We start from the raw sequence: 13116 nt of genomic DNA, 5'->3' as shown, positions 1-13116 counted from the left end.
CCAGGAATCGGTTGGGTACTCCTCCTAGCGCAGGGGCACCATCAGTTGTTACACTGGTCAGAAGTTCCTATTTTAAACTTATTGACTTTAACCCGACGTTGTGTCTTTTAATGGTAAAAGATCGAGAAATTCTGTGGTGACACGCGGATAGTCGTCGACACCCCGAATGAATATGACGAGCTATGTCCGCAACTTCCGTGGACTCTTGAAGAGCGATAGAAAATGAAACGAAGTTTGCGCTCTCTCCATTAACTGCTTCTCCATACCTGAGGCCATATGTTGACTCAGAGAGCAACAGTTTGAGGCGAAAGAGCTATTTTTCTAAATTTTTCCATGAGGTCTGCTGGACAAATACCAGCCACCGAGTCGACCGGGTAATCCTTGATGAGATTCCCAGCCGCAAAGGGTTTCCCTACTTTCACAATTCTCAGTGAGCGTATGTAACTTGCGCGCAAACTCTGCCCATCTGTTTCGTGCTCCCACCATGGCAACCAAACCTTACAATTACTTTTGTACAATGCTATTTTTAAAACACTTTTATCATTTTAACAATTAGTTGTTTCATTCATTGAATAGCAAGTAAACAACTAACAAACAAATATTGTTTTTAGGTGCGTTTTCACCAAGTTCCCCTAAAAAGCGGTCATAGATGCTGTCGAGGACACCGAAATGTGTTCGCAAAAAAAAAAAAAAATGCCTACTGGAATATGTGCGTTTTAATTAATTGAAAACATAGATCAAACTACAACATGTTTTCCCATGCATAAAAACACAAATACTCAGAAACAAAAAAATGACTTAATTAAACTTAGCTGTTCGAGACAGCGTTTATAAAGGCTTTCCAGAAAGTGACAAAAAATAACGCAGTTGAAACTTTTTTTATGTCTGTACGAGTCGATTTAATGCAACCCAAATATAAAAATTAACCAAAAACAAATGTTCCTTGTTGCTGACAGTCTGATATTCGATAACGGGCACATTGCTAAGTGAAATATAAGATTGTAAAATATAGTTGTATTTATCATATTTATAAATGAGAAAGAGTCATACGATAGGAAACACTTATTTAACTGTAATGCTGATTGAAATTTTCTTTTAGTTCTTCAAGCTTGTAGTGGCATTCCTGTTACGACAAATATTCGAACTGATCTTTGTGACAGGGATTAAAGTGCAGTTCAGTCGAGTACTTTTTTAAATACGTGAGGTGCGGATGACAAACTAAACGTTTGTCATGATTTTCGACAGCAGCACAAAAGAAATAAATTTCCCACTCGGATTTAAATAGTGCGGACGCGCCGCTCCTCCTTTTCTTTTGTCTGCTGCTGTTGACCATACTTCTCGATCAACTGTAGCTTCACGTCTATTGACTAACTGCTCTGCGTTGTATTAACGCTTTTGACCGCTGCTGGCGCGGCGGTCTGTCTTCCGTACGAAGCGGCATGGCGAGGCGCGGCGGGCGGACCGCACGGTCAGTTAAGCGACACAGCTCGGCCACTGCAACAACACACGAATTCGCCCGGGGTGCTGGCCTCGGGCGATCGCGGTCGCTAGCGACCCAGGGGCACAGTTTGGACGAGCCTGAGGTAGAACGTCGATATCGCGGCGCAACACCAGTTACTGGTAAAGTGTGCCTGCGGCTATTGTTGTCACTGTCGTCGATGGGTCAGTGTGTCTGGAGCAGAGGTGCGGAATACCTCGCAAACGTATGTGGGAACCTTACCGTCAGTTTGAAAGAGGGTGCATTATTGGCATGTGAGAATGTGATGCCTCCATCCGAAAAATTGCTGTTCGTGTGGGACGAGATATTTCGGCAGCGCAACGGGTGTGTGCAGAATGGGTCACAGAAGGCCGTTAAACACGACGAGGAGGAACAGGTCGCAGCACCCAGACCGCCTCAAGAGAAGATTGATACTTCATTCGAATGCCATTGTAGAACAGATCCGCGTCCTCCCCGTACAATGTTAGGAGTGACAGTCAGTCGCCTTTCATTACGCAATGGGTTACGTGCAAGTTGTCCACTTCTCCACCTACCTTTGCTGCATTTGCAGAAACTTGCTAGACGGCAATGGTGTATGGGGAGGACGCCACTTGGGACAGGAATGGCCTCAGACAATGCTTTCGAAGAAATCCAGGTTCTGTTTGTTTGAAAATGATAGCCGCATTTGGGATCGCAACAGACAGGGGAGCTGCATCATAGTGACGGCATTTGCACAAGACACGCAGTGCACATTCAAGGCCTTGAGGTGTCGGGTGCTACAACCGCAAATAGCAGTTGCTGCGCATCCAGAGCACTGTGACCAATGTGATCTACTTTAATGACATCCTGCGACCCCAGCCACATTCTTTCTGCACAGCAATCCTGACGCCATTTTTCAGTAAGACAATGCATGACCATTTGTTGCTGCCCGAACACATGCTTTCTTGGTGTCACGCGATGTCAGTCTTTGGACCTGGCCCGCCATATCATCAGAAATGTCGCCAATCGAAAATGTGAGGGATACTGTGAAACGACGAATGCAGCGCTGTGACCCAATGCCAACAGCCACAGATGAACTTTGGGCTCAGGTGCATGCAGCATGGATCGCTATACCACAGGACGCCATTTGCGCCTTATACGCGTCGATGCTATCATGCATGGAACAGGATTTCACGGCCCGTGGCTGACCCTCCTTCTACTAGGCAACAGGACGCATACTTAACCGAGATGACTAAAATGCTAATGATTTCTGCAGAACGTACTAATGTACATGTCCTGTGAATTTGAGCATCCTATCTGCAGTCGTTCAAAGTGTTTTTTCTGAACATGAAAGTAAAAATGTAAACCTCTGCAAAACTGATGTCTAATTACCACTTCCTCATACATATATGAATATCTTTGAAAATAAATTCAAATGTAAATGCATTATTATAACTTTTACACTGGAAAGTAAAAAATATCCCACTGATCGTATCTCGAAAATTCCTCAAGCCCGTTTGGGGTGAAACAAACAAACACTGTTTGGTATAAGTCAGAGTATCTCACCTAAGATGCTGCACGAAGACGTGAGTCTTGTGACGATGACCCTGTGCTGGTATCTGCTGTGATGCTGCGAAGTATGTTCGAACATTCATTCCGCCAACACGCTCCCTCTGTGCGTCTCTGGGCTGTCCACAAAACGTAGCAACGTGGGAGCCAAGGCCAACCATAAATATTACCTTTGCCATAATGCGTACAAATATTCTTCAAGTCATCCATTTTATAGAATACAGGTGAATAGCGTAACACTTGTGTCTAGTATAGGTATCTCTCACTGGAAGACACACTAGCACACTGATTATAATCACACACAAAATAGGAAACACCATCTCTTATTAGCCACAGTTCACTGCAAAAATGAAAGAAACCCACAATTCAGTACACTATCAAGAAAACAGAGCCATTCAACTAAACAATAGAGATGATATTCCCAAGATAACCGCCAACAGAACACAGAAATAAGATTCATCTACAAATTATAAGCAAAATACGTACAAATAAAAAGATAACTAATCAAACCCTTCATCAAGGAATGCATCTCATATTATACATAAGTTTTCTATACACTATACATTTCTCACAATACTGGCTCAGCCCTAGACCTTAATGCATAGGGCAACGCTCACGTAAAATGTGTAGGTATAGTAAGGTCTACTTGCATTGTAGTCTCCCCTTTCCTACCTCGTCCAACTCTCTCTGAGAATGATTCTGGTAAAAGGGACATAGTATCTGATGCACCCAGAAAAGGACAGATGTGCACAACATGGATACACATAGTATGGGTAGGAAATTGTCGCTTTTTATTCGCTTCAGTCACTTGGTATCGGTCTTGACACCAAGTAAAGAATTCCTTTGTCTTTCCCTTCGGACTATAAAGACCTGTTGACACCCCCCATTGTCCTATACAGTGTTCAGGTAACTTATCGTTTCGGTACCTTATACGTTCTTGATGTCTGAGGGCCTTTCAGTTGGGTTCTTCTGCTTGCCTCCATAGCTCCTGTAAAGTTCTTGAGAACCTTTATAACGATTATAAATCTTCAATGTTTGAGGCTTGAATATCTCAAGTGATGATGGTATTTTCTGACAGCACAATACCCTATATGTTGACACACCAATATTTTCTAAAACATATAAAAAAATTTCTCTCACCTTTTGTACATCGTTAGTCTACTGTCTGGTGTGGCGTGACCCATCCGAAGTTCCTCTCCTGTGCCAAATGTTTTATCTCAGAGTAGCACTTGCAACTTTCGTCCTCAGATATTTGATGGGTTACTCCAATCTCTGTCTTTCTCTACAGTTTTTAATCTTTATTGCTCCCTCTAATTCCATGCAAGTTATTCCCTGAAATGTTAACAGATGTCCTATAATCCTGTCCAGTCATCTTGTCAGAATTGTATGCAGAATTAACACATGGTAACAGCATATCACAGTCGTTGTTATTATGTTTACATTATGATTTAACGTCTTCACTTTATCCGATGAATTTGCCCTGTTCTCCCAATGTTATGTGGCTACCCTCAACCTACGAATATGCAGTAAGTGACAAAACTGTTTCATTAACTCTGACATAAAACTGATACTCCGATCCATAGTTAACGTCTTCACAACACCGAACTTCAACAACCACACCTGTCGGATTGCCGATTTGCGTCAGCTACAATTCCCATATCAAGCAAAAGTGATTTGTTATCGTCAGCATATAGTGATTCGATACTGGCGTTTGTGTAAAAGATCTTTGGATGTCAATACTAGTCATCTCAAATGCGTTACTCATCTCTGGTAATCTTTGCAGTGGAATAAACGGAAAACTTTTTTCATTCCACTGTGCACACGGTACACAGGTCTTCACATATAGTTTCACGACCTGATATGGGTTTGCCGCCAGTAATGCACATTCCATGGTTCCTTGATCACTGTGACCTGATAATATGTGATCATTTTTCCTGTCTCCATATTTCCTCAGGAATCATGCCTGATTTTTTTTTTTTTTTTTTTTTTTTTGCATGACACCCTGTTGAACATAATGAACTGTAGCTGCATTGCAGATAGCTTGCAGTCTTCATCAGCTTCTCACGCTTTCTGCCATTTCCCAGTGGAGTGACCCGCTCTCCATTACACACAGATCTTCTTACTGAGGCCATTTGCATTTCTGTGATTCATGTCAGGTCGATGGATTGTCCCAAAATCAAACTCTCTAAACATCAGTGCCCATCGCATTAATCTACCTTACGGATCTTTCACCTTCAGTAACGACGTAAAGGATTTGTGGTCTATTGTTACTTTAAAATTTCTACCAATTATATGACACAGGAAGTGTATTACTCCATATACACTACTGGCCATTAGAATTGCTACACCACGAAGATGACGTGCTACAGACGTGAAATTTAACCGACAGGAAGAAGATGCTGTGATATGCAAATGGTTAGCTTTTCAGAGCATTCACACAAGGTTGGCACCGGTGGCGACACCTACGACGTGCTGACATTAGGAAAGTTTCCAACGGATTTCTCATACACGAACAGAAGTTGACCGTCGTTGCCTGGTGAAACGTTGTTGTGATGCCTCGTGTAAGGAGGATAAATGCCTACCATCACGTTTCCAACTTTGAGAAAGTTCGGTTCAAAATGGTTCAAATGGCTCTGAGCACTATGGGACTCAACTGCGGAGGTCATTAGTTCCCTAGAACTTAGAACTAGTTAAACCTAACTAACCTAAGGACATCACAAACATCCATGCCCGATGCAGGATTCGAACCTGCGACCGTAGCGGTATCGCGGTTCCAGACTGCAGCGCCTTTAACCGCACGGCCACTTCGGCCGGCGAGAAAGTTCGGATTGTAGCCTATCGCAATTGCGGTTTATATAATGGCGACATTGCTGCTCGCGTTGGTCGAGGTTCAATGAGTGTTAGCAGAATATGGAATCAGTGGGTTCAGGAGGGTAATACGGAACGCCGTGCTGTATCCCAACGGCCTCGTGTTGCTAGCAGTCGAGATGACAGGCATCTTATCCGCATGGCTGTAACGGATCGTGCAGCCACGTCTCGATCCCTGAGTCAACAGATGGGGACGTTTGCAAGACAACAACCATCTTCACGAACAGTTCGACGACGTTTGCAGCAGCATGGACTATCAGCTCGGAGACCGTGGCTGCAGTTACCCTTGACGCTGGATCACAGACAGGAGCGCCGGCGATGGTGTACTCAACGACGAACCTGGGTGCACGAATGGCAAAACCATTTTTTGGGATGAATGCAGGGTCTGTTTATAGCATCATGATGATCGCATCCATGTTTGGTGACATCGCACATTGCAAGCGTGTATACATCATCGCCATACTGGCGTATCACCCGGCGTGATGGTATGGGGTGCCATTGGTTACACGTCTCGGCCACCTCTTGTTCGCACTGAAGGCACTTTGAACAGTGGACGCTACATTTCAGATGTGTTACGACCCGTGGCTCTACCCTTCGTTCGATCCCTGCGAAACCCTACATTTCAGCAGGATAATGCACGACCGTATGTTGCAGTTCCTGTACGGGCCTTTCTGGATACAGAAAATGTTCCACTGTTGCCCTGGTCAGCACATTCTCCAGATCTCTCACCAATTGAAAACGTCTGGTCAATGGTGGCCGAGTAGATTAATTCATTTCCACTTTCTTTAGCTGACTTGAGGCGTAGGCCAATGGATGATCCACTCTTTCTTCTTAATTTAACACACATCCAAGCACACGATTACTTACATTATAAAACAATACGAGAGGTTCAGCTATGGTCTAGGGGCAGCGTCTTCGACTAGTAATCAAAACATCCTTGGTTTGAAACCAGCCACTACATAAATCCCGAATAAAATAGGTAACCGAAGACTTCTGGCATGAGAAGTCACCGTTGTCGTGCCACCGGCCTTGTCAACGAGGACAGATTAGTGAACAAGCTCAGGGCAATCTCTTGTCCTTGGAGTAGGAATCTGCCCTTAAGAGACTCAGCAATGATTACCGCCATTAGGACAAAAAAGGAAATATAAATCACTGTGTTAGCTGCCCATAAAGTGTATCCCAAATGATCCTTCAGTTCCTGGGTGGTGTGTGGTCGGAAGGGAATATGTTCTGCGGTGCGTTGATATAATTCTGCAAGGTCTGGCATGTATGTGAAGTGGCGTATCTACGATTTTGCTTGATTACAAAGCGTGAAACATAAAAATTGGCCTCATCACTCATGATGAGATTGGCGCATGGGGCTGCATTTTAGTTCATGAGTTCATACATTTCACAACAAGAGCGTAGTCCCTTTGGGAAATCATCCACATTCTGTTTTTTACAATTTCGTATATGGGTGGTATTGTACTTCCTTGTGCAATTTTCACCTTTCACTGCATTCTGATATGTCAAGATGCAGCGCATGCTCGCGTGAAGAATGCCTGGGATTTCGGCTGATGGCTTCTTCCACTCTTGTTACATTATCTGATGCGCGCACGCATTTTGCACTTCTACTCTTCCTTCTTATCATATTACCTCAAGTTTATGTACCCACACTTTCATACCATGTGCGACGGCACTGAGGCCTGACGTGCAAGATTCTAATGAACATGAGATGCACGTTCCGCAACCACGTAGGTGTCGTTTTTGTAAAACGCCTTCGCATTACCTTGTTCACCTGCCCACGACACCATCTCGACTGAAGGCCGGTATCAGGGTCAATGGCAAAGGTTTTTTGTGCATATGGCACCATTCCCGTATTATGATTCCTAACGTAACGTAACAGGGTTGCCGCATTGCCATTTCACTTCTGCACCTGTTAAAAGTGGGGGCCTCCAAAGTCAGGAGTGGACTCTGGTCCGGTGCCCAAAATTTCTAGAATGCGGCATCCTGAACTCCCACTTTTGGAATTCCTTTTTTTTAAAGACAGTTAATGGGTTTTCTTGCTGCCGTACAAGAGAGAAGTCTATACTCCATTTGGTGTGGTGTCAGGACAATGCACTGGACAGTGCACTTCATCACTAATGAAGGGAGAAGAAAATGATTAACAATAAGCGTCTGGCGTGCTTCCCACAAGAAAGCAGGGATAAAATTTTGCTGACCAATCCGAGACCTTCCGTTTACTGCCGAAAAACAACACTCCACCCAGGTGTCTTCATGTGGAGAGACCAACTCGTAAATGTCATTTACTCTGTACTGACCAACATGTGACACAGTGTGTTACACCAGCTCTTTTTGGAGTCCTGTGCAAAGTAGACTGCTCTTGCCTCACCACTCTAGTCCATACAATACATAGTCCCATAACTGCCAACCTGATGACCAGTGTTTGGGACGCTGCCCCCGCTGAAGTATTGGACATGCAAGTAGATACAGATATAGAGAAAAATCGAGAGATTTGTTAGTGGCCTGATCTTTGCAGTCACTGATATCACGGGGACATTATCAGTACCAGATATTCATCAACTGGTAGACACATGATATGGATTTCGATAAAATGAGACGTATGAGTCCCCCAGTTGACTGATGTATTTCAGCAGCATCTGCTTCTCTGTATGACCTTAACCAGTCTAGGTCCATCTGTACTCCATCATAACAAGTGACACTCTACACTGATGTTAGGTGTGCTGCGTGTACCCTCCTGAACACCTCTGTTAGCCATTGCCCAAGTTGGTCCATATCCTTTGCAACGGCAATGATGTCATCCAAATAAACTACATATTGCCTTTGATCTTGCCCTCACAAAACTCTACCAAACAAAGCCTGTAATGTCTCTGGTGTATTCTTTAACCTAGAAAACATAAACGATGTCGGGTGTATTGTGAAGGAATTGTCAATGTCATTTTCGGCTGGTCCAGTACTGCTACTTATAGCTAGTGAAATCCACTCCACAGATCCGTAGTGGAAAAGTAGCTTGCCCCAAACTTTCCAAAGCATGCATTATATTAGGAAATGGATAAGCGTCCATTATCATATGATTGCTATGGTATCTGTAATCACAGTAAAACCCCTAAGCACTGATTGTTTATTAGCATAGAACAGAGCCACAGCATAGAGTCATATCCACTAAATAGCCACGGTCTAGGATCTGTCTGCTCAGCTATCCTAATAGCCGATCATCTGTTAGTCAAAGCCTGCGTCTGGGACACTGAAGCTTCTATGGATTGACCCACTATGGTGTATCAATTTCTGCACGCAGTCAGAAGCCTCGCTTTGAGACGATTTTGCTTGACATACGACTTCTTCCACATCGTCAGCACCTCACAGCTGTATTTTACCCTAGCAATAACAATGGGGTAGTACCTAATGCACATCTTTTCTTAGAGATTGTAATGTTCTTATGTCATTTATATTTTAAAATTAAAATAATATTTAATGTTGTTAATGAATTCAGGCAAGGGCCTTGCCGCAGTGGATACACCGGTTCCCGTGGTTTCAGCGTAGTTGAGCGCTGTCGGGCGTGATCAGGACTTTGATGGGTGACCATCCAGGCTGCCATGCGCTGTTGCCATTTTTAGGGGTGCACTCAGCCTCGTGATGCCAATTGAGGAGCTACTCGACCGAATAGTAGCGGCTTCGGTCAAGAATACCATCGTAACGACTGGGAGAGCGGTGTGCTGACCCCACGCCCCTCCTATCTGCATCCTCCACTGAGAATGACACGGCGGTCGGATGGTCCCGGTAGGCCACTTGTGGCCTGAAGACGGAGTGTTAATGAATTCATCCACCGTGTTTTATTATTGAAATTTTTCGGATAAACTCAATCAAATGATTAGTAGTAGTAGTTGGTGCAATTGTTCACAGTGACTGCCATATCGTATACAGTGACGGAAAAATATCGCAACACTAAAGAATAATTAATGTAGAGTAACGAAATTTTGTGGAATACATTTGTCTAGGTAATGTATTTAACCTATTAACATTTCAGGATCACATGTTAATGTAAGTGCAAGATAAGCCACTGCAAATACAATGCTGGTACATTAATAACCAGCACAACCATCAGAGGGCAGAGTGTTGAATGCAAGCATGCAAACGGGCCTGCAGTGTGTTATATAGATGCCAGATGTCACTTTGTGAAATGGAGTGCGAAGCCTGTTACACTTGCTTAGTCAATACAGGGTAGGTTAATGTTATTCGTGGATGTTGCTGGAGTTTTCGTCCGGTGAATTCCCATATGTAGTTGATTCGAGACAGATGTGGTGATCATGCAGGTCAAGGGAACATGTCGACACTCTGTAGAGCATGTTGGTTTGCAACAGCGGTATGTAGGTGAGCGCCATCCTGTTGGAAGACACCTTCTAGAACGCGGTTTATGCCACAACAGATCGAATCACCAGATTTGTAGCCAGGATGTGTGGGACAACCACAAGAGTGCTCCTGCTGCCATAGAATCTCGCACCCCAGACCATAGCTCCAGGTGCACGGCCAGTGTGTCTAGAAGGCAGACAGTTTGGTAGCAGGCCTTCAAATGGCCCTGTAATAATCAACACACGGGCTTCACTGGCACCCATAGTGAACCAGCTGCCATCAGAATACACAACAGACCTCCATCCTGCCCTCCAGTGAGCTCTCTCTTGACACCATTGATGTTGCAAATGGCTGTTGCTCGGGGTGAGTGGAATGCTCAATACAGGGCATCTGGCTCGGAGCTGTCCTTGAAGTAAACGATTTGTAACTTTTTAATTGTGTCACGTGGTTCCAATTGCTGCAGAAACCGCTGCTACAGATACAGTACGATGCGACAGAGCCATACACCGAAAACTATGGTCTTCCGTCTCAGTAGCGCTGCGTGATCGTCTGCAGTCCGGTCTTTTCGCGATAGTACATTGTCGTGATAAATGCTGCCTCCATTCACGTATAGTGGCTACATTCTTTCCTAGACTTTCTGGAATATCACAGAAGAACATCCAGTTTCTCGTAGACCTACTGCACCACCTCGTTCATACCCAGTGAGACGTTGATAATGGTGATTTGTTACCTTAAAGGCATTCTTGACTAACATCAGCTCACCACACCCAATATCAAAGCTAACTGACGTTCACCGCCGTCACAACGAGTATTTAAAACAAATACGGTTTGCAACCTCGTAGTTGCGCTACTAGTGACACTCTTATACGACTGGCGGGAAGTCTAAGGATACATTCTCTTTCACCTGTAGAAACACACATGCCAGCTTCCTTTTATGTCGCACAACTACTTCTTGATATTGTGGATTTTTGTCTGCGAGTGTATTTTTGGATTCTGGAAGCAGGTAACACATAAGCATCTTTTCGAAAAGTGCATTGTTAATAAAAACCAACAACAGTTAAAGAAGTTAGAATTCTTGTAATCATACGTTCTTGAATATGTGTTGCTGTTGCTAAACTTTAAGACCAGACAATCGTCATTCTGGACAGCTAGCCAATGTTATGTGGTCCAGTCTGAGTCAGGCTAGACGCTGAAAGACTCAGTCGTGCCTTATCACCCAGGATCTGGGTGCCAAAACTCCGCTGCTGTTTCTTTGAAGCCACTCACCGACAAGCCTGTCGTGCACTCACGGCTGTGGCACAGGGGAAAGGTTGATCAGCTCGATGACGCCCATATATGCCATTGCCAAATTCGGCACAGTGTTCGTCAACCTGTGTGGCTATGCCTACTGTTGCGGCACCAGGACATCAATCTACAACAAAGAAGTCACTGTCTGCAGCCGGCTACCATCACTGAGACGGTGGCTGTAACAACCATGTTGAGTGAGAGCCAGCGTGTCATTAACGCCACCGAGTGAGATGGCACAGCGGTTAGCACACTGGACTCGCATTCGGGAGGACGACGGTTCAGTCTCGTGGCCCGCCATCCTGATTTAGGTTTTCCGTGATTTCCCTAAATTGGTTCAGGTAAATGCCGGATGGTTCCTTTGAAAGGGCACGGCCGACTTCCTTCCCTAGTCGGATGAGACCGATGACCTCGCTGTTTGGTGTCTTCCACCAAATCAACCAACCAACCAAACGTCATTAACGCCAAACCACCGAGCCATCACCAGAGCAAGGAAGTACTAAGAGACAACGTCGAGACATGTCTCAAATGTGGGCACACGTGTATATTTGTCCAAATAAGAAAAATAATGAATTATTATTTCTGCAATCATCGTCCCTCTGTAGCTATCCACATTGTCCTCTAGTCTCCTTCGCCATCATGCAAGCACAGTACACAGCAGATGGTAGTCGAGCCCTTCCTGACGAGCACCTAGACGGCTCCCACCACCCAGTAGTGATCACTACCTACCCAGCCTGCTACATTTCCACCCGTAATTTTCTTTTGAACTTTCAGCACTCTTCCTCCACAACGACTGGTATTTCCCTCGATATTTTCACCTTATGTTGATTAATGAGCTCTTCCATCACTGGTAGCCGGTGATACGAAGCGTGAGATAGTTTACGATACTTCGGTGGCTCACTTCCAGTTGTAATCTTGTGTGGTCTTACCAGGGTCACTGGCGAAGACCCACGATTATTAAACAGGTCCTCAGATTCAAAGAACAACTCCTCCATTGGTAATTTTTCCGTTCCTCCCAAGTGTTTTGCTTCCCTCAGAACGCATTTAACATGACGTTTTGCTCATGATTCAGGTCCGAATTTATCCTATCCAACTCATCTTCCTCAAAAATCAACAAACTGGCAACGAATAAACGTTCAGGAAAGCCGTTGTTTTCAGTCCCAATGTTATCTGTTGCTACGAGCACAACCTGCACATCGTCTATCTCCCATGGACATTCACCACTCTTCTGTACAATATACTGTGCTTTCTACAATTCGTTTTTATCCTTCAGTGGCTCAACGACACATAACGGTTTACTAGCAAACCAGTTCCTACACTTACCCACAGAAATTACCTTGTACCATCCGATACGTTATCGCACCAATTAACTCTTAGTGGCTTTGCATGTAGTTTAGTTGGTTCCCCTTTGATGATAGATGACCCTTGCTGCAGTGTGGCACCGACAGCAGTTTACCACAGATGAAACGGTAACTCATAGTACTCTACTATGCACTCTCCAAGATCAGTTTTAGTGTGAAGTTCTTGCACCGTAACTATCGTCTATATGAGGTAAAACTTCCATACATTCCCAGAAATGTTTTTCCCAACCA

The 13116-nt window shown here is 44.4% G+C and overlaps 1 protein-coding gene across 1 annotated transcript in view; it reads right to left on the bottom strand.

Annotated features, from left to right (window-relative positions):
• The window catches only part of LOC126204213 (trypsin alpha-4-like), an 82628-nt gene extending 70109 nt beyond the window's left edge, over window positions 1-12519 (bottom strand). Inside the window, exon 1 of the mRNA XM_049938611.1 lies at window positions 12454-12519. Within this exon, the coding sequence (XP_049794568.1) occupies window positions 12454-12519 (66 nt within the window). The remainder of the gene's footprint in view (window positions 1-12453) is intronic.
• Between the last annotated feature and the right edge of the window lie 597 nt (window positions 12520-13116).

This window comes from Schistocerca nitens, chromosome 9 (genome assembly GCF_023898315.1).
Source record: "Schistocerca nitens isolate TAMUIC-IGC-003100 chromosome 9, iqSchNite1.1, whole genome shotgun sequence".
Lineage (NCBI taxonomy): Eukaryota > Metazoa > Arthropoda > Insecta > Orthoptera > Acrididae > Schistocerca > Schistocerca nitens.
This window is presented reverse-complemented; position numbering and strand designations above follow the sequence as displayed.